At 40.0% G+C, this 26,524-nt stretch overlaps 1 protein-coding gene and 1 long non-coding RNA gene across 10 annotated transcripts in view; one reads left to right on the plus strand and one right to left on the minus strand.

The window, feature by feature from the left end:
- The window catches only part of ZNF736 (zinc finger protein 736), a 73,745-nt gene extending 51,894 nt beyond the window's left edge, over window positions 1–21,851 (minus strand). For 5 of the 9 annotated variants that reach the window (XM_078353453.1, XM_078353433.1, XM_078353443.1 and 2 more), the window contains exons 1-2: window positions 19,927–21,851; window positions 18,768–18,891 (exon numbers count right to left, since the gene is read on the minus strand). In XM_078353453.1, the coding sequence (XP_078209579.1) occupies window positions 18,768–18,891; window positions 19,927–20,072 (270 nt within the window). In that variant the 5' untranslated portion in view covers window positions 20,073–21,851. Of the gene's footprint in view, window positions 1–18,676; window positions 18,892–19,926 lie in introns of those variants that run through there. The other 4 variants (XM_078353458.1, XM_078353464.1, XM_078353461.1 and 1 more) reach the window with 1 other exon arrangement.
- LOC118149132 (uncharacterized) lies at window positions 21,833–23,207 on the plus strand. The gene is made up of 2 exons (XR_013528185.1): window positions 21,833–22,414; window positions 22,659–23,207. It is a non-coding gene; the product is annotated as an uncharacterized LOC118149132 (long non-coding RNA).
- The last annotated feature ends 3,317 nt before the right edge of the window (window positions 23,208–26,524 follow it).

Genomic DNA, 26,524 nt, shown 5'->3' on the forward strand with positions numbered 1-26,524 from the left:
GAAAGAAAACCAGCCAGTAACAAAATGGCCAGATCAAATCCACACATAACAATAGTAACATTGAGTGTAAATCACCTAAACACCCCAATTAAAAGACACAGACTGGCAAACTGGATAAAAAGTCAGAACCCATTAGTGTGCTGTATTCAGGAAACCCATCTCACATACAAAGACACACACCGACTCAAAATGAAGGGATGGAAGAAGATTTACCAAGCAAATGGAGAACAAAGAAAAGCAGGGATTGCAATCCTAGTCTCTGATAAAATGGATTTCAAACCAACAAGGATCAAAAGAGACAAAGAAGGACACCACATAATGGTAAAAGGATTAATCCAACAGGAAGAGCTAACTATCCTAAATACATATGCTCCCCCGCAACACAGGTGCACCCAGATACATAAAGCAAGTTGTTCATGACCTATAACGAGATTTAGACTCCCACACAATAATAGTGGGAGACTTCAAAACTCCACTGTCAATATTAGACAGATGAATAAGACAGAAAATTAACAAGGATATCCAGGACTTGAATGCAGAGCTGGACCAAGTAGACCTAATACACATATACAGAACGCTCAACCTCAAATCCACAGATTATATATTTTTCTCAGCACCACACTGCACATACTCTAAAATTGACCACATTATTGGAAGCAAATGCAAAAGAAGAGAAATCACAACAAACAGTCTATCAGACCACAGCGCAATCAGACCAGAACTCAGGATCAAGAGACACACGCAAACCCGCACAACCACTTGGAAACTGAACAACCTGTTTCTGAGTGTTGACTGGAATCTCTGTCTCAAAAAAAAAGAAATACTAGACTTCCATAAAATCAACCCAAATGCCCATGAGTGATAGACTGGACGAAGAAAATGTGGTACATGTACACCATGGAATACTAAGCAGCCATAAAAAACGAGTTTGTGTCCTTTGTAGGGACTTGGATGAATCTGGAAACCATCATTCTCAGCGAACTAACACAAAAACAGAAAGCCAAACACCGTATGTTCTCACTAATAGGTGGGTGTTGAACAACGAGAATTCGTGGACTCAGGGAGAGGAGCATCACACACTGGGGGCAGTTGAGGGGGGTAGGGAGAGACAGCGGGAGATGGGTGGGGGGTGGGGAGGGATAACATGGGAAGAAACGCCAGATATAGTATGCACCTAAAGTAAATAAATTAATTTAACAAAATAAAAAAAATCATTTTCAAGAATCAAGCAAAAATTATCATGCTGAAAATTCAGATGACACTGAAGAATGCACCAGAGTCTCTAAACAGCAGAACTGATCAAGAAGAATTGAGTTTGAACACAGGCTATTTGAAAAAATACAATCAGATGAGACAAAAATAAAAAAAAGCCTCAAGAGGGCAACTCTAAGAGTTATGGCCTTAAAGAGGAGATGGAGAAAAAGTTCTGGGTAAAAAGTTTATTCAAAGAGATAATGAGAACTTCCCATACGTAAAAAAACATATTCATATTCAAATACAAGAAGGTTATAGAATACCAACCTCAATTCACTCAAAAATGACTATCAGAACGTCTTTAATTATAAAACTCTCAAAGGTCAAAGATAAAGGATTCTAAAAGCAGCAAGAGAAAAGAAACAAGTCAAGGTCAAAGATAAAGGATTCTTAATGCAGCAAGAGAAAAGAAACAAGTAACATTCAAAGAAGCACCAATATATCTGACAGTGGACTCTTCAGTGGAAATCTTATAGGCCAGGAGACGGTGACATGACATACTTAATGTAAAGGAAAAAACTTTTACCTTAAAAGAACACATTAGGCAAAAATATCCTTCAACCATGGGAAAAAACCCACAAAACTGACAAACAAGCTGAGACATTTTGTTAATAGCCCCCAATCTGTCCTACAAATAATGTTAAAAGCAGTTCTTCAGTCTAAAAGAACAGGACATTAATGAGCTTAATGAGCAATAAGAAAACATCTAGTACAAAACTCACTGGTAATATCAAGGACACAAACACAAAATTTTCTAGCATGTAAATGTGGCGTGTAAACTATTCATATTTTGATAAGACTAGAAGATGTAACTACTTATAATTATTAAAAATAATAATTCTTTACCTCCTTAAGGTCATAACTCTTATATTTCTAATTTTGAGGCTATTATAGTTACTAAAAATACTAACTACAACAAGATTAAGACATAGACAGTATAATAAAATAAATAAAAACAAAATGTTAAAAAGTTGGGAGATAAACTGTAGTTTTTACTAGTTTTTGCTTTTTTGTTTGTTCATTTTTACATAAGTGTTGCCATCAGTTTAAAATAATAGGTTATAAGATCTTATCTGCAAGCCTCATGGTAACCTCAAATTTTTTTAAAAAAACCTATAATAGACACACATACATAAAATTAAAACATACCGTTAGATAAAATCATCTTTACTAAAAGAAAGACAGAATAAATGGGAGAGGAGAGAAAAAAAGACCACAAAACAAGACATTAGATAATAGAACGGCAGACATAAGTCTTTACTTTTTAATAACACTGACTATAAATTAACTCCCCAATTAAAAGACGTAAATTGGCCAAATGTGTAAAACAAACCAACAAACAAAAAACAAGTGTAGTTTTTTCGAACAGTCTGTTTTCTACAAGACAGACACTTCACCTATAGACACAGAAAGACTGAAAATAAAAAGATAGAAAAAGATATTCCACGCAAATGGAAACCAGAAAAGAGCACGAATAGCTATACTTATATTAAACAAAACAGATTTCAAGACAAAAACTATAAAAAGAAACAACAAAAATTATTATAATAAAGTGGTAAATTCAGCAAGAGAATATAACAATTGCAAATTTATATGCACCTAACACTGGAGAACTCAGATATATGAAGCAAACATTAGAGCTAAAGAGAGATCAACCCCAATAAAATAACAGCTAGAGAGTTCAAGAAACCCACTGTCAGCAGGAGACAGATCATCCAGATACTAAAATCAACAAATAAACACTGAACTTAATTTGTACTATGCATCAAATAGACCTAATAGATATTTATAAAGCATTTTATCAACAAGCTACAGAATACTAATTCTGCACCTCAGCCCCTGGGTTATTCAAGGATAGACCATATGTTAGGTCACAAAGTAATTCTTAAAATAATCTCCCCCAAAATAAAATTATATCAAGTATTTTCTCTGTTAACAGAATAAAACTAGAAATCACTAACAGAAATTATAAAAACACACAGAATTTAATATATGCTCCTGAATGACTAGTGGGCCAACAAAGAAATTGTAAAAAATTTAAATGCTCTTGAAACAAATGAAAAAACATAACAAAACTATAAATACAGTGAAAGTAGTACTAAGAAGGTTTATAACAGTAAGTGCCTACATCAAAAAAAAGATTTTAAAAAAAATCTCTAAACTATTGATATATCACATAGAACTAGAAAAGACAAACCAAACAAAAAATCAGAAGAAAAAAAAACAATAAAAATTATAGCAGAAATAAATGAATACAAAACAAAAAATTCAAAAGATAAACATAATGAAAAGTTCATTTTTTGAAAAACAAATTTACAAAACGTGAGATTCAGGGTCCTATGGTGCCTGAATTACTTTCAGGTCTGAAGATGCCAAGGGCATTGGAAGATGGAGTTAGAATGGCTGATTGCTGTGCTGTTGAAGCTATTTTTCTAGAAATCTGGAAGGGACTGTATATCACAAACAGGCAGAGAAATATTCTGCCTGCAGATCTGGGGGCAAGCCAAAGAGAGAAAAGCCTCTCTCTGTGCATATCTCATGTGTTTATATCCTGTCTGGTAATTCTGTACAGTGTTTGGAACAACATAATTAAAAACAAAACTCCAACCTCAGAGACACTCTAAAATGGCAGAAAACTGTTTTATTACATAATGAAACCAAAATTTGATATGCATCACAGGCAATCTGCTAAGAGATTACAGAAGCAGAAATAAAAATCACCATATTTAGTCTTGAAGTAGAAGACTTAACAGCAAAATTTGTCATATACAGTTTATCCTAAATTAACCTGGTAATTGAGAAGGCTATCTGTATATCGGTTATATTCAATGAAAATTTAAATTGGCTATATTCAAAAGCAAAATAAGGTTTCCTTGGCTTTATAATCTTTTATGAAGTTACCTACTGTCCAACAGAAATGTCAAACATTTACATTTTAAAGCAATGGTTTCCTGGTCCTAGAGAAAGACATTTCTAAATTAAAAAGATTGACAAAGTCCTATTTGCCTATTTAAATGATTTACATATATTAAATAGAGACATAAATATACATATAAAAATTTTCTAAAAATATTTCAAAAAATGAGAGCAAAACGTCTTCTTTTATCTTCAAGTTGGATAATTGGTCTGGTATTTCTTTTTTTTTTTTTTTTTTGAGACAGAGTTTCGCTCTTGTTACCCAGGCTGGAGTGCAATGGTGCGATCTCGGCTCACCGCAACCTCTGCCTCCTGGGTTCAGGCAATTCTCCTGCCTCAGCCTCCTGAGTAGCTGGGATTACAGGCACGCACCACCATGCTTGGCTAATTTTTTGTATTTTTAGTAGAGACAGGGTTTCACCATGTTGACCAGGATGGTCTCGATCTGTTGACCTCGTGATCCACCCGCCTCAGCCTCCCAAAGTGCTGGGATTACAGGCTTGAGCCACCGCGCCCTGCCTAAATCTGGTATTTCTTTTATTTGTCTTTACAACAGCCAAGTCTAAGGCCATGACCTTGAACTCATGGACATCTGATTTCCAGTAGGCATTTGGATCAGGCACCTGAGGAGTGGCATTGGGTACAATTTGTTCACATGGAAGAAGTTTAGTCAGGTAGTCAAGGCAGAAGAAAGATGCTATGAAGCATTAATCTGAATAACCAATAAAGCCTCAAAATCCAGTTTTAGAGAATTTATTCAAGTGAAAAGCTAGAAATAGTCATCCAGGAGACAAAGACTCTAGTGAAATGAAATGAGTGCTTCATAGGTAAAAGTTAAGGTCTTATTTCTACACGCAAAAAACAAAGCAATTTAACAAGATTAAAGCTGGTTATCAGTTACAGTGTGTTTTTCCCACTTCTTTTTACAACTGTTTTTTCTTTCCTTTTCAACTTAAGAGTGTATTAACATTTCATCTTAAGACAATGCAACAGCCATAGGTTAGAGGAGGTTAATCTATGATGAACATCAATAGTGAAGGGGAAAAAGGTATTCCATGGGGCACTTCAGCCATTTACAACACCTGACAAAATAACGCAGATGTGAAAGTAGGTATAATCCATCAACAGAAAAACAAAGATTACAGCTGCCTTGATACTGCTGCCTGTCATATTACCCAGATCTTGTATTTACCTTTCTTTAAGGCCCAGAATAATTTAAAGTATCAAACAGCTTAAATGTTGAATTATTTCGTTTCACGGGACTTATGAGCAAGGGACAGTCGAGAGTTAGTAGAAAGACTAAATTGTGCTACAAACAGTGGCCCAGAAAGGGTTGGGCTCCAGCTTATTTCAGTGTCTATGCAGGTAGAAAAGAATATGATCAGGTGACAGGTGACTCAGAAGCCCAGTTGAGTGGATTCACCAGATTGTTGCCCCAGATTTAGGGTCTGGGGACAGGGATAAGTTTAAAGTCGTCCTCTAGGTACTTGTGTTTGGCTGAAAACTCTGGGAGCAAAGAAAACGTGTATGCAACTTGTGAGCGTAGAAATTTGTCCTAAGAGGGGTGTGAGCACATTATTATGTAGTGTGCATATGTGCAGAATCGTATACTGGTAGCTAAATAAGAGAAGGAGTCTGCCCCCATAACTCATTTCCTATGTGTCCCCAGTTCCTATTGACCTTGGGAGAAACATGGAATCACAGAACAATTTACAGTGTGACAGTCCATGTGCAGGAGAACAGAACCTCCCTTTTTTCAGACACCTGGAGTCTCCCTTCAGCCCAGAGCCTGCCTGACACATGCTGAGTCATTCACAGGCACACACATATCCATGGCTCCTCTTATATTATTTGTTGTAGAAGAATGACCCAAGTGTCAAAAACATGAGCAAAACAACTCCATTTTCTTTTAAGTAACTCAGTTGTCAGAAATTATCATAGCTTAAGCATGAAGATGTTTTTACCCCAGCTATGTTGGAAAATTATCTAAAAAAGAGAAAATGAACAAATTAGCAACAATGTATTAGTGTAAGGAAGAGATGGAAGCCTTTGACAACCATGCCATGAATCTACCTCTTGTTAATATGTAAGTAATAAAGCCTTACATAATGTATGGCACACACACACACACACACATACTTATTTTTTAAAACAGCATACTGCTTAAGGCTAATGAAAAAGAATAAATTTTTAAAACACACTTTAAGAGCACTGAACCTATTAAAATGTAATCATAAGTGTTTTATGCTCAACAAACAACTGTAGTTTAATATTTATCATAAATAATTCTTTGTTGGCTATGTAAATTTTTTATCTGGTATTTTTTTAAAAAAATGTTTATTACTTCAATTGAGTGCCCGTAATATGGTAAAGATATTCAGGAGATTTCAAATAAAAAAGGAACTCACAGAATTCACGTTTTCAGAAAAATGTTACAGCTATAATTTATAATTTACATGAAGGTAGATGTCTTTATACAAACACATGAGACAAAAAAGCAAAGCTACGGTTTACACCACTGCACCAGGCAAGATAAGAAAAGAAAGGAGTGAAAGAAAGGAATCCTGGTAAACAGTGTTAAAAACTGTAAGTTTAGGTGGCCCTAGAAAGGCCTTGCTAAGAATTAGGAGGTTTAGGTAATTAAGTAATAGAGAGTAACTAAGCAGTTTCGTAAAGAGTAAACAGACGTACATTTTTGTAGGATTAAAATATTAATGGTTTTACTAAACTATTATTTAATCTATTCCAATAATTGACATATCCTTATTATTGTTATCTCAGTTAACTACACTGATAAATGTTTTAATTTTCAAGTCAGGATATTACTTCTGTCTCAACATACTCAACAATAAAATAAATAATCTGTTATATTATTATTTCTGTTTCACAAATGAGAGATGTGAGACACAAAGAGCCTGTGTAACTCATAAAAGTTGACTTTTTAATTGTGGGGATAAGTTTCAGGCCCTTTTTTAAGCCAACTTTCTTCTCTATTAGATGTATTTTGTCACATTCTCAGCCATAACTCTAGAAATGTCTGCATCGTCACTCCTCACACTGCATTTTGATGTCACGAGTTACTATCTTAACACTTCTCAGAACACTGCCTGGCATATTGTACATAGCATTATTGAACATGATTCCCAAAGGAAAAGAATAAAAATATAATTTCTATCTGTGGATGACACAATATGCCTAGGAACCCAAGACATTCAAAAAATACCATGATTTAGCATATTAGCAGTCTATAAAATAAACCTGTTTATAAAATAAATATAAAAATCAATGTTCTATCCTATTGAGATACCACTTCACACACATGAGAATGGCTATCATACAAAAACAGCAACAACATAATCCCTAAAAGAGCAAGTGTTATAAAGAAGACGGAGAAATTGGAATGCTTTTTAACTCCTGCTGAAATGTAAAATGGTACAGCCACTATAAAAAACAATGTGGATATTTCTTAAAAAAAAAAAACAACAACATAAAATGTACATTCTTCTATGTTTAGCATAGAATTACATGATCCAGCTATTTCATTACTAAATATATATCCAAAAGAATTAAAAACAGAAGACTGAAGAAATATTTGTATGCTTGTGTTTATAGCAGTACTATTCACAGTAGCCAAAAGCCAGAAGCAACCCAAGACTTCAGCAATGAATGAATAAACAAAATGTGGTATTGACATGCAATGAAACCTTAAAGAGAAACCTTATTAAACCTTAAAGAGAAAAATAAATTTGACACATGCTGAAACTTGAGGACATTATGCTAACTGAAACAAGCCAATTCCAAAAGAACAAATACTGTATGACTCCACTCACATAATTGACCGAGAATGGTAGAATTCAGAGTAGGAAAGTATAAAGTGGAGAATGGGAAATACACAGTTTTAACTTTGCAAGACAAAAGGATTCATATGAACAAGAATGGCGGTTATGGTTGCAAAACAAAGTGAATGTACTTTATTGTCACTTTATGTACACTTTTAAAAATTTATTTATTTATTTTTGACATGGAGCCTCACTGTGGCCCAGGCTGGAGTGCAGTGGTGCGATCTCGGGTCACTGCAACCTCCGACTCCCAGGGTTAAGCAATTCTTCTGCCTCAGGCTCCTGACTAGCTGGGACTACAGGTGTATGCCACCAAGCCGGGCTAATTTTTTTTGTATTATTTATTAGAGATGGGGTTTCACCATATTGTCCAGGCTGGTCTGAAATGCCTAACCCTCGTGATCCACCCGCCTCAGCCTCCCAAAGTGCTGGGATTATAGGTGTGAGCCACCGCGCCCAGCCTATGTACACTTAATAATGGATTAAAATGATAAATTCTACAAGAAGAAGAGCTAACGATCCTAAATATATATGGACCCACTATAGGAGCACCCAGATACATAAGGCAAGTTCTCAATGACTTACAAAGAGACTTAGACTCCCACACAATAATAGTGGGAGACTTTAACACTCCATTGTCAATATTAGACAGATGAACTAGACAGAAAATTAACAAGGATATCCAGGACTTGAACTCAGATCTGGAACAAGCAAACCTGATAGACATTTACATAACTCTCCACCCCAAATCCACAGAATATACATTCCTCTCAGCACCACATCACACCTACTCTAAAACTGACCACATAATTGGAAGTAAATCACTCCTCAGCAAATGCAAAAGAACGGAAATCATAACAGACAGTCTCTCAGACCACAGTGCAATCAAGTTAGAACTCAGAATTCAGAAACTAACTCAGAACTGCACAGCTTCATGGAAACTGAACAACTGGCTCTTGAATGTTGACTAGATAAACAATGAAATGAAGGCAGAAATAAAGAATTTCTTCAAAACCAATGAGAACAAAGAGACAACATACCAGAATCTCTGGGACACATTTAAAGCAGTCTCTAGAGAAAAATATATAGCAATAAGTGCCCACATGAGAAGAAAGGAGAGATCCAAAATTGACACCCTATCGTCAAAATTCAAAGAGCTAGAGGAGCAAGATAAAAAAACCTCAAAACCTAGCAGAAGACAAGAAATAACTAAGATCAGAGCAGAACTGAAGGAAATAGAGACACAAAAAACCCTTCAAAAAATCAATAAATCCAGGAGCAGGTATTTCAAAAAGATCAACAAAATAGGCCACTAGCCAGATTAATAAAAAAGAAAAGAGAATAACCAAATATATGCAATAAAAAACGATAAAGGGGAAATCACCACAGATTCCACAGAAATTCAAACCATCATCAGAGATTATTACAAACAACTCTATGCATAAAAACTAGTAAACCTGGAAGAAATGGATAAATTCCTGGACACTTGCCTCCTCCCAAGCCTAAACCAGAAGAAGTCGAAACCCTGAAGGTCACTGGTAGCTTAATGGGGATAGTGTTGAATCTGTAAATTACTTTGGGTAGTATGGCCATTCTCACGATATTGATTCTTCCTAACCATGAACATGGAGTGTTTCTCCATCTGTTTGTGTCCTCTCTTATTTCGTTAAAAATGTAATTCACCACATAAACAGAACCAAAGACAAAAACCACATGATTATCTCAATTGATGTAGAGAAGACCTTTGACAAAATTCAACAGCCCTTTATGCTAAAAACCCTCAATAAACTAGGTATTGATGGAACATATCTCAAAATAATAAAAGTGATTTATGACAAACCAACAGCCAATATCATACTGAATGGGCAAAAACTGGAAGCATTCCCTTTGAAATCTGGCACTAGACAAGGATGCCCTCTCTCACCACTCCTATTCAATACAGTACCAGAAGTTCTAGCCAGAGCAATCAGGCAAGAGAAAGAAATAAAGGGTATTCAAATAGAAAAGGAGGAAGCCAAATTGTCTCTATTTGCAGACGACATGATAGTATATCTAGAAGACCCCATCGTCTCAGCCCAATATCTCCTGAAACTGATAAGCAACTTCAGCAAAGTCTCAGGATAGAAAATCAATGTGCAAAAATCACAAGCATTCCTATACACCAATAACAGACTTAAAGAGAGCCAAATCAAGAATGAACTGCCATTCACAATTGCTACAAAGAGAATAAAATACTTAGGCAACTAACAAGGAATGTAAAGGACCTCTTCAAGGAGAACTACAAACCACTGCTCAACGAAATGAGAGGATTAACTCCAGATGGATCAAAGATTTAAATATAAAACCTAACACCATAAAAACACTAGAAGAAAACGTAGGCAAAACCATCCAGGACATAGGCATGGGCAAGGACTTCATAAGTAAAACACCAAAAGCATTGGCAACAAAAGCCAAAATAGACAAATGGGATCTAATTAAACTTCAGAGCTTCTGCATGGCAAAAGAAACAATCATTAGAGTGAATCTGCAACCAACAGAATGGGAAAAAATTTTTGCAATCTACCCATGTGACAAAGGGCTAATATCCAGAATCTACAAAGAACTAAAACAGATTTACAAGAAAAAAACAAGCCTATTCAAAAGTGGGCAAAGGATATGAACAGACACTTTACAAAATAAGACACATATGAGGCCAACAAACATATGAAAAAATACTCATCATCACAGGTCATTAGAGAAATGCAAATCAAAACCACACTGAGATATCACCTGACGCCAGTTAGAATGGCAATCATTAAAAAATCTGGAGACAGCAGATGCTGGAGAGGATGTGGAGAAATAGGAATACTCTTACACAGTTGGTGGGAGTGTAAATTAGTTCACACTGTGGAAGACAGTGTGGTGATTTCTCAAGGATCCAGAAATATAAATTCCATTTGACCCAGCAATCCCATTACTGGGTATATACCCAAAGGACTATAAATCATTCTACTATAAAGACACATGCACACGTATGTTCACTGCAGCACTGTGTACAATAGCAAAGACCTGGAACCAACCTAAATGCCCATCAATGATAGACTGGACAAAGAAAATGTGGCACATATACACCATGGAATACTACACAGCCATAAAAAACGATGAGGTGTCATTTGTAGGGACATGGATGAACCTGGAGACCATCATTCTCAGCAAACTGACTCAAGAACAGAAAATGAAATACTGCATGTTCTCATTCCTAGGCGGGTGTTGAAAAACAAGAATACATGGACTCAGGGAGAGGAGCATCACACACTGGGGGCAGTTGGGGGGGGCAGGGGAGAGACAGTGGGGGTTGGGGGGGTGGGGAGGGATAACATGGGCAGAAATGCCAGATATAGTATGCACCAAAAGTAAAATAAATAAATTTTTTTAAAAAGGAACAAAATAATAAAATTTAAAATTTAAAAAAAAAGAAGGTACAAGTCATATCTTACATGGATGGTGGCAGGCAAAACTAAAAAAATACATGTGCAGGGAAATCTCTTTTTAAAACTATCAGATGTCATGAGACTTATTCGCTATCAGGAGAACAGCATGGGAACGACTTGCCTCCATGATTCAATTACCTCCCACTAGGTCCCTCCTACAACATGTGGAAATTCAAGATGAGATCTAGGTGGGGACACAGCCAAACCACAACATTCTGCCCCTTGCCCCTCCCATATCTCCTATCCTCACCTATCATGATCAGTCATGCCTTCCCAAGTCTCCCAGAGTTTCAACTCATTTCAGTATTAACTCAAAATTCCACAGTTCAAAATCTCATTCAAGACAAGGCAAGTTCCTTCTGCCTATGAGCCTGTAAAATCGAAAAGCAAGAAAGTTACTTCCTAGATACAATGGGGGAAGGCACTGGGTAAATACAGCCACTCCAAACCAGAGAAATTGGCCAAAACCAAGGGACTACACATCCCATGCAAGTCCAAAAACCAGCAGAGCAATCAGATCTTAAAACTTCAAAAAGCTGTTCTTCCTCTAGAAAAAAGATTTTCATTTTTGGCTAAAGTCAGGCGATTTCAATTTCAATTTTTTTTTTAATTGCTTTCTCTGCTTTTTTCTCAAGATAGAAAATTTGGATCATAATATTGGCAGTCTAGCACTGGTGGTTTTACTTTTTTTGGTCTAAAATTAAATAACATGTTTTAAAAAACACAGCTGTTTTCTACTGCTTCTAATTTGGACTTGAACAGGCAATTGTTTTATCTCACTCATTTGGGTGCTCGAGGCAACTAGAGACTTTGTAGAGGTGTTAGGATGATTTTCAATGATATGTACCAGTCTCACAGGGTCTTCCTAAAAGAAAAACAGCTGCAGACTTTTAGCTAAGCTGGAAGGGTAAGCTGGGTAAGCATTGCTCACCCAGCACTATAATCATTACTCTTGAGTGACACCTTGAAGAGTAATGCTCATATGCAGCACCCTGAGACCTGGTATACTATTCTGGCCTTGATCACCTTTGAAAAGTTTCTTAATTATGGAAAACTCATAATCAAAACCATGCTTTTCCTTCTAGGTAACATCCCTTAGAAACATAAGCTGAACTTACGCATAACATCTACAAAACTTCATCTTGCAAATGCCTGGGTAAATGGAACATGACTTCAGACAACCTCCAATATGAATGGCAAAAATGAAGGTCTTTTGACATTTCTAAATTAAATTTCCATGTACAATTGGAAAAGGTAGGTTTGAGAATGAACTTTAATGAAAGGCCTTCTTTGTTTTGCCTGGCTAAATTCCAATAATAGAATTCAAAGTATATTTTAAGAGAGCTCTTTTACTTCCTAAAAAAAAAAAAAAAAAAAACCTTTTAGATGTGTAAACTGCCTGATTGCTGCAGGATTTACAATACGTTAACTTCTTCCAGACTTTTCAGTCTCTCAGAGATGTAAACGTTACTATATATCTGAAATGCTAACATCCACAAAATTAGCAAAACGGCATTCCAGCTGAGAGCAAACTGGAAAAAAACCTGAAGTTTTTTTAGACCAAACCTCAAAATTTTATTTCTCAGTGAATATCTCTAGTTTAGACAAAAACCATTACATACATAATAATTAATAAGTTATTTGTTTTATTATTTTATTGTTTTTATTCTTAACTTTTTGGAGTACACATTTATAAACTTGTCTACTCCCACAGACAGCTTTTGTTCTCCTGTTTTACCAAACATTTCATAAAATCTTGTGTCTGGCCTTTGTGGGCACACAGTAAGCTAAGAAGCCAAAACACTAGAAAACATAGTCTGAAAATACAGTTGCACCCCATGTGCAGTAAGCTGTTCTTAGGAGAAGTTTTCATTATAGAAGAGCTATAATTTTTTGTTCTTTCTCTGAAGTTTTAAAGCCATACAAGATTTCTTGGATTTGGCCTCATGAATGTTTGTGTTGGTCTGCAGTCACTAGCTCAGGTATGCCTTTAATTTAAAATTTCAGTCTACATTCAGAGTGTAATAGAAACCCTTGTTGTTTTGTTTGTTTAGGCTTCTCTCCGAACTAAATAAAACCATATACTGTGGTTTGGAAAAAAGAAAATTATTTACATATCTCCAGTAAACAAAAATGCTCCATCTCCAAAATGCCTTCTTGATGTAAATTTTAGAAGGAAAAATGCAAGTAACGTCTGTCTTCTATTTAACTGGGTAATATCTAATTTAAAAAAATTTAAAAGCTCTACAACATGTATTTATTTAAAATTGACATTCATCTGAATGTCAATTATATATATATATATATATATACGTATATTTATATATATATATATACGTATATACACATATATATATAAATAAAAATTTGAGGCCTATGGTTTTCCCATATAAGGTCTTTAGTCAACTGAATTTTCTCCCTAAACTGGTATCTCTACGTGCCTGCTTCTCTTGCTGACATGATTTTTGCCAAGGATAACAGAAAACTTTACTGGCTTTCTGGAAAACAAAGTCTTCTCAAACTATCTCCTCTAGAATGAATTCTTCCATTTACTTCTATCTGTCTCATCCTCCACTTAAAACCTTTTGTCACTATGGAGGAAACCTAAAGGAAACTTCTAGCAGCCTGGGACCCCTTGAAGAACACAGATAAAGCACCACAGGCTTCTCTTTCTTTGACAAGCTACCTGTTTTTCCTCATGAAGCCCCCAAAGTTGTGGGTATACAGGTTTTTTTGAGGTCTGAAGCTCTACTCCCTTTTACAATGAACTGCCTCTCTAGGGTTTTTAGATAAAAACATGAGTAAGTTATATGTGTGTCTACATGTATGAATATGTCTATAAATACCTTTAGGTTTTATCTACATGGTACTGCATTAACTTAAAAATAAATGCCCATGAATTAAAAAAAAAAAAAGGCTCAATATTTTTCAAGAATATGTGAATTGAGTAAATCTTTTGGTAAATATGACTAATTTAATATTGTTGGTTTAATTAAAAATACAGTCTTCTGACTTCTCAGCAAAATACTCCTATATTTAAGTTTATTGCTTTTATGATACCTGCCCAACACAGCAGTATAAAAATGGATAATAAGAAGTTTAACGTCCAATGAGTGGATTAGTGTAATGTTTCATACGATTTTATAAAAATAATTGTTAAGGATAAACAAAACAGATGTAAATGGGACACAAGTTTATAAACTTACAGTACTAAATGTTTTGTAATATGGTTAAATAGTTTATCAAATCTTTATGGAAACTATACTCTTAGATTGTTGCTAAGCTACATTAAATGATGGCTAGTCATTAAACATCTAGATTATCTCCAAATAAGATAAAATGCTAAGATATTAATTTTTAAATGTAAGTTTAATCTAAATATCTTTGGTTTCTTCACACACAGAAAACCAAAGATACCTATCTTTGGTTTCTGTGACTACATAAATATGTATTTATAAATTTTTTGCGCATGATTAATAGTTACAATTGCTTACTTCTCAGGCTTTCACTATAAATTAAGATTACTAAACACTAAAATTCTGGCTAAGATAACTATTGTTAAGGAGAGAAACAAGTTTACATACAGAGTGTACAAAGAAAATGTGTTTCTTGGTGAAAAAATTATTTTAGACATGAGGATGTGATTTCTTAAAGAAAAGGCAGTTTTGCTGAGTTTAGAGGCTAAAGGATGCATAAAATTTAAAGAATAAAATAAAAAGAAAATGAGGTAAACATAATGGATATGGGAAGTTGGAGAAAGAATAAATAAAATTGTAAAAGGTTATAAAAGGTTGACAGAAATCTTACCTTGTTTGGTCAAAGCTGACTGAGATTGAATACATCTGTTTATAAGGTTTTCTTAAAATTAGCTTTAATATTAATAATATAACACAAGAATATATATTACCCGAGCAAAGATAGTATGTATGGTGGCAAATACCCTTTTACTGTGTACACATAAATACTTCCCATGAAGTAGAAATTTCTCTAAAAAATAATGAGTTGCCCATTGTCACAAATTACCCACCCTGCACAAGAGAGAAACTGATGTTTTCATGAATGTTTGCAATTTACCTGTTAATCTACCACATTTTCTTGTAGAAATGTATTTATTTTTCCGCAGCCATAATGACAGAGACATTTTCTCTGCCTTTTCCCTGGTACCACTCCCAAAGCTAAGCCCTGGGATTCTGTTTGAAATCATGCTAAAATACAACAGACCTCAGAATCTTACCATACTACACTGTTGAAAATATAAAAGAAAAAGGAGAATTTTTAACCAATGGAATATAAACTATTTTTTTCCTGAAATCTACCTCTTTTCTCTTAGAAAACATTTGGCTTTTTCTTTTTTTACTCTTTCAGCTCTAATAATAAAATCCATTATACAATTCATGAAAACCTGAAGTTGAAAATAAGTGAACGTACATATTCAAGGTGACAAACACAGGGAGAAGTAGTGCTGACTGGAACACAGATGAATTACACTCACGTGTCAATCACTTGAGAGATTCTCCCACCCACGTACTGCTCACTAAGGTACTTGATCACCACTCTTTCAAAAGACACTGCACTTGCCCCTGTGTGGTGAATGCGTATTTTGCTTTGCAAATTTATATACTACCTCACTAGGGTGAGTCTTTCCTGTACTTTGGGATAGCTATTCCCCTTCACAAGCCTGAGAGAAACCAGAGGGCAAGATGCATTTGTGCCTTTTCCCCTCAATACCAGCACCTGATTGGCTGACCACCAATGTGTCTGTAAGAAATGAAAGCTAAGGTTGAGGGGCAAAAAATCTTAAAGTAGTTAGCTTTTTAGAGGAAGGGTATATCAGGAAACTGCTCTCAGAACGAAGGCAACCAGCTGCTCCTCTGAGAGGCTCCACCCAATACCTCAGGCTCTTCTCTGAAAGACGACCCAGGGGCTCATGTTTGCTAGACACTCCAGGAGACACGGTCCTTGTGAGTATCTTGTATTATCCCCCAGAAAGTTCTGAGAGTGGCTGAGGACACATTATCCTGCGAAGGTTGCAAAGACATTCTGGTAAGGTGTGTGGGCCTAGAGAAGACGAAAGGAGATGCAGAAAGACTTGACATCCGAGTGTCAGGTGATTACTCTTTGCTTTCCTGTCAATGTTCACAAACAGACAAATATATTATAAAGAGGTACCCATCACCCTGTTAAACAAAAGTAAACAAAATGTCACATCTGTTTTAAAATCAAATAAAAGACTAACAAAAGTAAAAATAAGAAAAAAATACACACACAAAAAAAGAGGAAAAACAAAAGAAATAAAAGACTAACAGTTGATAATGTGATTTTGGGCCGGGCGCAGTGGCTCACGCCTGTAATCCCAGCACTTTGGGAGGCCAAGGCGGGCGGATCACGAGGTCAAGAAATCGAGACCATCCCGGCCATGGTGAAACCCCGTCTCTACTAAAAATACAAAAATTAGCCGGGCGTGGTGGCACGCGCCTGTGGTCCCAACTACTTGGGAGGCTGAGGCGGAAGAATCGCTTGAACCCAGGCGGAGGTTGCAGTGAGCCGAGATTGCGCCACTGCACTCCAGCTTGGCGACAGAGTAAGACTCCGTCTCAAAAAAAAAAAAAAAAAAAGTGATTTTGAAAGGGATAGTTGGCATTTGGGAATGTGGGAAAGAAATTGGAAATTTAGAATTTTCTACAGTCCCTAGAAAGTTAGGCTGGGAGGTCAGGGATTTGAGACTCTGCTTGCCAAACATTTGAAAAATGCAGAGAAAACCAACAACGCTGTGGAGCATTAAACTAATTAAAGAACTGGCAATTAGGCTGAAGTGGCCATGGTGCGTTGGGATCCTGCCTAAGGAAATCTAACTACCACGAAGTAATTTCTTGAAAATTACTAACTTTGAGGGGGGGGGAGAAAAAAAAAAAAAAACTTAGGCTTAACCAACCACAAGCTGCCAATAAAGCTCTAATTACATAACCAGGACATTTCCACTGGATGGGTGGAAATGCAGTAAGTAACCAATCAAACTGAATCTGATCTGCTTCCTCATACCTCTTACAAAAGCCTTTTGTTCCAAGTCCCTCCTTGGAGTCCCCGAACAACAAACCATTGCTGGGTGTTCTCTGATTCATAAATTGCTGTTTGTGCCAATAAACTGTTGGCATTAATCGGTTCCGGCATTACTATAAATACCTCAAACTGGGTAATTTATAAGAAAGAGGATTAATTGGCTCATGCTTCCACAGGCTGTGCAAAAAACATAAATAACACCGGCATCTGCTTCTGAGGAGGCCCCACCCAGGATGGTGGATGGTGAAGCGAAACAGAAGCTTGGGGAAAAAAAAAAAAGGCAAGGGGATGCTATACACTTTTAAATGATAAGCACTTCAGGGAACTCACTCACTATTGACAGGACAATACCAAGAGGTATTCATGAGAAATCTGCACACATAATCCAATCACCTTCCATTAGGCCCCACCTCCAACATGGGGATTACATTGAAATAGGAGATTTGGGCTGGAAAACACATCCAAACTATATCCTAAAGATGCCTCAATTTACGCTACCGCGGTGGCTCATGCATGTAAACCGCATTTTAGGAGGTCCCAGGTGGGCGGATCACCTGAGTTCAGGAGTTCGAAACCAACCTGGGCAACATGGCAAAAACGCATCTTTACCAAAAAAACAAACAAAAACAAACAGGCGTGGTGGTGCATGCCTCTAGTCCTGGCTACTTGGGGCGCTCAGGTGGGAGGATCATCTGAGCCCGGGAGGTGGAGGCTGCAGTGAGCCGAAACAGAAAGACACTGTCAAAAGAAAAAAAAAAAAAAAGCCATAATTTTTCAAAGGAGAAAGGAGGGATTGGGGACCCCACGGCCCCCTGCTTCTTCTACGTAGGAACTGCAGACCCTCAACTAGGATTCTCCTCTATGGCCCTCCCATCGTCCCGCACAATCTGGAGGAGACTCGGGGTTGCGGCACAGAGGTGCCCAGAAAGGGCTCCGGGGACAAAGACGCTCGGGTTTGGGCTGCCGGCTCAGCCCCTAATCTGCAGCGGAAGCAAGTGAGGACTGAGCTGTGCCCACGGGCACTCGGAGCTGCAGACTCCAGAGCTGGCCACGAGAAGGCCCAGACCCCACCGCAGCCGGTTCCTGCCGGATTTAAACGGCCTCTTCCCCCGTCTCGGGACACCCACCCCGCACACTCACCATTTCCCAGCCTCCGGATGTTCCGTCGTCCTCCCTAGGGCTCTCCCTGTCCCTGCAGGTCACAGGGTAACAGGGGCTGTAGTAGACTCACCAAAGAGCTCCTGGAGCCGAGGAGATGGAACAGGGGAGCCGCGAACTGGGCTCGGAGCCCAGGAGCCAGGAGACAAAGGCCCCGCCATGTTGAAGAAGCCGCCTCTTCCTCTCTAGCTGCGCACCTGATTGGACAGTTTTTACGCTAGCGCCTCTGATTGGCTGCGGCTTCATGCCCCACCCACTTAGACCCTGAGTGACAGGCGATGTAATCAGACAACGGGCTGAATGAGGTAAGAGTGACAGGTTTCGGGCTGCAGCACTTTCAGGCAGAGATTTCTCCCTGTGCCGGAGGCCTGTCCCTGCCTAAGGGACATTTGTATCTAACCTTGCATACAAGATTATATCACTTTCTGATTATATTGTGTGTGTGTGTGTGTAACTTTCTGAATTATAGTCATACGCATGCTGCAGGCCCCGTCAGCATCCTGTCTTTCCCTTTAGCTGCAAGAGAGAAAAGTCCTCCAGGAGATGCAGCAGCTCCAGCTGGCTGCAGACAATGATCACCTTCACTCTCTGAAACAATTTTGGGTCTGCTTCCAATTAAATGGAGTGGCTCAGTGAGACTGATAGGTGAGGGCACCCAGGTCTCCCAAAACACGCTTTCTCAATAAAGCTGAGCCTGCCTGAGGACCTGAACAAGCATAGGGAATTAAGATGGTGCGGGGCTGTGGGGTAAAGTCAGCCAGGACAGGGCCTCCCGGTGCGCTGCGGTGTGGTGCGGGGAGGAGCCAGCCTCTTCTTTAGGGCCCTGAGCAAGTCTACTGCCCACTTGAGGCCTCTGTTCTCTTATATAAAATAATGTAGGGATGATGAACCTCATAGGGTAATGATGTGCCTCAGAGAAAAGAAATTTGAGAGTGCTCTTTTTGAGAGAAATGATGGCAAGAACAATGGTAACGGCCACTGAGTCCTCACGAGGCCCAGTGAGGCAGGTGTGGTTCCCATCACACTTCAAGTTGAGAAAACAGTCTCAGGGAGGCCTGGCTGCAGCCCCAAGGCTGCACACACAGTATGTGTTCCAGCAGGGAAGGAATCTAGAATCAGAGCCTACTGGAGGTGGTGGGGACACTGGACCAGCTTACTCACACCAGTTATCCAGGGTACCAGGTCAGTGTAACTGGGACGTAACTGTGTAAAGGGAGCATAGTCTCACTGACCTTTTCCTGGACCCTGGCAGGTGAAGACATTCAAGTTGGCCACCCTGGAGAAGAAACCAGAGAGCCCAGATGAGGCTAAAGCAGCAAAAAAGCAGTGTCCCTGTGATGGGGAGGAGCTCCTCCTTCCCAGCTGGAGGCCTACACATCTAAAGGGACCTTTTTGCCCCAGCCCAACAGTCCCTGAAATGCCTCTATAAGAGAAAGAATCAGAGTAAAGGCCTAGAACAGCTGGGCTGAGTGGATTTGGGAAATGGTGGGGCCAGGGACCACATAACATTGTGACTTGTTAAAATCTCACCACAGAGTTAACTCGGGGGTGCTTCATGTTTTTGGAGGCCAGCTAGAAGGGGAGAGAGTTGGGGAGAGGCAGCTGAGTGTCTTTGGCTTTTTCCAATGGAAGATCTGGGTAGCAGGGTCCAGGAGACAGGCTTTGAATGGACACCCAAAAATGGGTACTCATCCTCATCACCACCCAGTGACACTGGGTGTTGCCACCATCCTGGGCATATTTTCCAGTTATCTGGTGATGGTAGACCCTGCCAGAAAGGATTATATGGATGTGAGTGAGCCTGGGATGGGCAGGGCTGGAACCAGGATCCTGAGACTTGAGAGAAGAGAATCTAGGACTACACCCTTAGATCTCAGCACTTGGCAAACCTCCTCCCATGAGAGCCTCACGGCTGCCTCTGTGAGTTAAGGTTTCTCTTCCCTATGAATGTTGAAGTCTCCACACCAGCCACCAGTCCCTGTTCCCTGAGTGGTGGAGCTGCAGAGCTGCCTGCTTGCAAAGCTCAGTGAGGTTTGTCCTGAGCTGGACTCAGATTCTCCCTCAGGAAGGAGAGTAAACTTAGGCCTCTCCAAGGGCAGGCAGCTCGTATATGGCTGAGCACTTTTTTAATGCAAGGTCTCAGTTTTTCTGTCTGTCATCGGAGAGGGTTGGGGCAGGAGGTCCCTGAGCCTCAGTTCCCGTTGTCCCTTTCTTTAAAACCCTGAACCTGATGCAGACCCAAGTCCTGCTTATGCACATCCCTGACCCTGGTGGCCCTGGAGGAATGCATGCGGTATCATGGGAGTGGGAGGAGACTTAGTCACAGTCCTAGGGGCCTTTCTGATGAACACTGCCTATCTGACTTCCAGGGAAATGCGAATAACACCCAGAAAGAAAAGGAAGGTGAGCAGCTGGGGTAACATTGGGGGACAGTGGGGAGGTAAAAGTCAGAGATGCCCCTGGGGAGGATACTCCGTGTAGCTACCTTTTTTTTTTTTTTTAATTAGAATCTCACTCTGTCACCCAGGCTGGAGTGCAATGGCACTATCTCCGCTCACTGCAACCTCCACCTCTCAGGTTTAAGGGATTCTCCTGCCTTAGCCTCCTGAGTAGCTGGGATTATAGGCATGTGCTACTGCACCCGACTAATTTTTTATATTTTTGGTAGAGACGGGTTTCACCGTGTTAGCCGGGCTGGTCTCAAACTCCTGACCTCAAGTGATTGATCTGCCTCAGCCTCCTAACGTGCTGGGATTACCGGCATGAGCCACTCTGCCCACTTAACCTTTTCAATAAATCTAAGATTGCAGAGGATGGAGCCTCTGCAATCTCAGATTTAGATTCCATCCTCTGCATCTTAGATTTATTGAAAAGCCCTGGTCCACACAGAAGGAGACCCATCACAATGGAGGGTGTGAGTAGGGGACTGAAATAAAAAACCAATTCCCGGAGGAGGGGCTGTCTGTATCCAACTCTGAAAACTGCTGGGGGCCGCATGGCACTAGAGAAAGGAAGAGGCCCTTAAGAGGAAAGCCCCAGACACCAACCCGTTCCCTCTCTTTCCCACAAGGTGCCTTCAACATCTGTCACCCAGGCCCGGTTAGTAGGAAATTTACTCTCCTTCCATTGGCACCACCTGAGGGAGAGTCTGAGTCCAGCTCAGGACAAACCTCACTGAGCTTTGCAAGCAGGCAGCTCTGCAGCTCCACCACTCAGGGAACAGGGAATGGTGGCTGGTGTGGAGACTTCAACATTCATAGGGAAGAGAAACCTTAACTCACAGAGGCAGCCGTGAGGCTCTCATGGGAGGAGGTTTGCCAAGTGCTGAGATCTAAGGGTGTAGTCCTAGATTCTCTTCTCTCAAGTCTCAGGATCCTGGTTCCAGCCCTGCCCATCCCAGGCTCACTCACATCCATATAATCCTTTCTGGCAGGGTCTACCATCACCAGATAACTGGAAAATATGCCGAGGATGGAGGCAACACCCAGTGTCACTGGGCGGTGATGAGGATGAGTACCCATTTTTGGGTGTCCATTCAAAGCCTGTCTCCTGGACCCTTCTACTCACATTCTCCACTTGTCCTTCCCTTTAGTTGCAGGAGATCAGAGTTCTCCAGGAGATGCAGCTGCTTCAGCTGGCTGTCAACAATGATCACCTTCAGCCTGTGGAGCAATTTTGGGTCTGCCTCCAGTTAATGGAGTGGCTCAGTGAGACTGAGAGGTGAGGGTCTAGCAGATTGGCAGAGGGCATGGAGAATATTTATTCTGGGCCGGCTGCCAAAAGCCTGTGGCCATGGCTCCCTGATCACTGTTAGGCCCTGCTGCATTGTGACCCCTGGGGCCCAGCACTCGGCTGGGGAGGCACTGGGAAGGAGACCTGGGTTGGGGGAGCTTCTACTAGCCTCACATGTGCCTCTCTGTCCTGGAGCTACCTGTCCTGCCAGCTGGCTCTCTTATCCAAATAGGTCAGCAACACCACCCTCAAGGCCATGGAGAACATGCCATGATGAATCTCCGGGGACATTGAGTGCCTGGACAAACAGGAGCAAAGTGCCTCAGGGCTCAGTGACATTTGGGCTAGGCATGGGCTCCCAGCTCCACCACTGACCAGCCCTGTGACTGGGGCAGAAAATTCACTGCTGTGGTACTTGAGGCCCCACTGTCATAAATATAATGCACACTGCCTATTCTTTTTTCTCATATATCTGTTTATTTATAATCACCATGTATTACTGATCTCTGTGTTTTTATTAAAATTAATAAGCATGTTATACAGTTTTTATCATTCTTATGGTTTCTTTGCTATGTGATTCCTCTCATGTGTGGTACTTAAGAGTAGTTAAATCCATAGAAACATATAGGAGAGTGTTCCCCAGGGGCCAGAGGGAGAATAACAAGGAGCTGCTGTTTAATGAGTACAGTTTGTTTCAAAACGTGGAAAATGCTTTTTGTATATGGAAATGATGGTGGCAAAATAATGGGTGTACTTAATTCATCTCAAATAAAACCTCTAATATGATTAAAATAGTTAATTTTCTGTGTATTTTAACATAATATATAAAATTCTTTTAAATTTTTTCGTTATTTTTTAAGAGACAGAACCTCACTCTGTTGCCCCGACTGGAGTGCACGAGTGCAACTGTGGCTCCCTGCAGCTTTGAACTCATGCCTCAGCCTTCTGAGTAGCTGCAAAGAAAGGCACATGCCACCGTGCCTGGCTAATTTTTAATTTTTTTGTAGAGAGAGGGTCTCACTCTATTGCCCAGACAAGTCTAAAATTCCCAGCCACAAGTGTTCCTCCCACCTTGGCCTCCTAAAATATTTTAGGCTGAGCACGTTGGCTCATGGCTGTCATCTCAGTGCTTCCGTATCTGCAGCAGCACTGATAATATTACCAATACCATGTACAAAAGAAAGTAGATGCAAAACATACTACGTCATGTCATTTATGTGAAATCCAAAAAGAATACAAAAATTCAGGTTTGGTAATGGTGGAGTAGCTTGTTGAACAATACCCTTTTCTTTTCAATCTTTTTTGAGACGGAGTTTCTGTCTCGTTGCCCAGGCTAGAATGCAATGGCATGATCTCAGCTCACTGAAACCTTCACCTCTCAGGTTCAAAAGATTCTCCCACTTCAGCCTCCTGAGTAGCTGGGATTACAGGCATGTGCCACCGCGCCTGGCTAATTTTTTTGTATTTTTAGTAGAGACAGGGTTTCACCGTGTTTACCAGGCTGGTCTCCAACTCCTGACCTCAGGTGATCCACCTGCCTTGGCCTCCCAAAGTACTGGGAATACAGGCGTGAGCCACCACACCCAGCCTGAACAATACTCTTACAAATAACAATGGTAAATTCTGGATACAATGTCATATATTGTTATATAGAAACACACATCTATATATCCTACATATGATATATGTGGGAATAAGAACTGAATGAGAATTTTAGCTGTGCCCATGAAAAGGAGAACAGTATTTAAATTTGAATCCAGACAAATTAACTCCGTCTTCAAAAAAATAACAACATTCTTCAGAGGAATACAACGGAATCCAGAGTCTCTGTAAGTATTGTTTATAGTTTTTAAAATAAAAGTTTAAAATTTAAGAAACATGAGAAGAAACACAAACGTGTAATCCATACACAAGCTAAAACATAGGCATTAGACGCTATCCGCAAAATGTCCAAGATGTTATCGGCAGTCAAGTATTTGAGAGCAGCTATTAAACGGGGTGAAGAAAAATATTCTCATAATGAATATGTGTGGAATCTCAGCAGAGAAATGCACATGATCAAAAATAACCAAATAGATAATCATATTTTTAAACAGTACTTTTAGGTTAATTCACAGATTAGAAAAAGACAAAATGATAGAAATTATTCAATCTAAAAAAAGTTTTGGCCGGGCGCGGTGGCTCACGCCTGTAATCCCAGCACTTTGGGAGGTCGAGACGGGTGGATCACGAGGTCGAGAGATCGAGACCATCCCGGTCAACATGGTGAAACCCCGTCTCTACTAAATACAAAAAATTAGCTGGGCATGGTGGCACGTGCCTGTAATCCCAGCTACTCGGGAGGCTGAGGCAGGAGAATTGACTGAACCCAGGAGGCGGAGGTTGCGGTGAGCCGAGATCGCGCCATTGCACTCCAGCCTGGGCAACAAGAGCGAAACTCCGTCTCGGGGGAAAAAAAAAAAAAGTTTAAAAAAATTTGAAGAAAATAAGCAGTGTCTTAATCTGTGGGAAGATTGTGTTGCAGAAAGAGAAGAAAGAGACAGAAAAATTAAATGAGTACAAAAGTAACAACTAATAGCTGACAACTTGCAAAAATTGGTTAAAACCCCAGTTTTTATATCCAAGCAGTCAACAAATTCCAAAAAGAAAATCCAAGTAAAACCTTAACAGGCCATATTGTGATTTTACAAACTGGCAGGACAGGGCTTTTGATTGGCTTTCTATGATTTCTAATTTTTACTATTTATAATGAAGAATGTTTACTGTTTATCATGGAAAACAGACTTTCTTTGAGAGTCTTTATCTTGGAGAAAGTTTCGTATCTGAGGCAGAGATGACTAAGTGTTATTAAACGCAGAAGACTTTCTAGCCTTGTTTTACAGTTTTCATCTCTTACCTTAGAAATAAATTTGTTTTTTACAAATCTTGTAGTAAAAGCGATTCTCCAGAAAGATGTGCTCAGGATATCCTCTCCTGCTGTATCCTCTCTGCACAGAATTGAAGCTGTGCGTACTTCAGTTTCAGAAGTGGACAGTATGAATTACCTAATCTGAAAAACTAAAAGAAAAACACGAATTAAGATAATTACAGTTACGCTCCTTCAGCAAATTACTACAAATTACTAAAAGTAGTTCCACAGAGATATTTAAAAGACTTTCTAAGGGAGCCCTATTCAGGGCGAAAAGACATTTTACACGACCTCAGTACACAAACTTTCTTAATGTTTTGGGGGAAACAAACGGTCCTGTTTTGTCCTCTTGGCCCCAGTTAACACCAGGAAACCTGATTCCTGGGAACCAGCCTGTGCGGGAGTCACAGAGGTGGTAGACGTGGCTCCCAAAGTGGCTTAGAGGGGTCCCTTCTCTGTGTGGCTGAAAATCCTGACCCTATAAAGGAGTCAGGCCTTTTTTCTGTGACGTTTTCTCCTCTTTATTACAGTGGCAGGAGCATCCCTGCGAGAGGCCTGACCCAGGTGTGTAGGCCACGCAGCCAGCCCGGAAACCCAACAGCGTGTTCTTGGGTTGCAGAGGATTTGTGACAGTCCAGACAGAAAGGAAAAGGTGGCTTTGCAGGGGCAAGTGCAAAGATACCCGAGGTGGGGTACTGTCGTTTTTGGCAGTTAACTGACGGTTTCACTTACCAGGGAGCTCCCATCAGGGGCTCCCAAAAGGCCTGACAACCGCTAGGCCCGCGGGCCATTACCTGCAGCTTTACAGCGGGCTGCACGGTGCGTGTCAGCAGCGGCGTGGGACAGAGGAAGGGGCAGGGATGCGGGAACGGACGCGGTGACGGAAGAGAAGGTGTGCGCTGAGCGGCGGGAGGGCAAACCTAACCACGCGACCCACAGCGCGGTGTGAAAGCCTCCCGGCCCCTTGCAGATTTGTGAAAAGTCAAACCCGCCCAAGTCACGACGGCAGCATCTCGGGCAGGGGCCGCGTCACACTCACAGGTTGAGATCTGCTGCCCAGGCCGCGCTGGCTCCCGACAGGCAGGCGAGATTTGGGAACAGCCAGGATCCCCTCCGCATGGGGTACCCGCTCTACACGCGCGGGGGGGCGGAGTCCAAACGGATGCCATCAGTGCATCCTGGGGGCTGTA

Source organism: Callithrix jacchus, chromosome 2, assembly GCF_049354715.1.
Source record: "Callithrix jacchus isolate 240 chromosome 2, calJac240_pri, whole genome shotgun sequence".
Taxonomy (NCBI): Eukaryota; Metazoa; Chordata; class Mammalia; order Primates; family Cebidae; genus Callithrix; species Callithrix jacchus.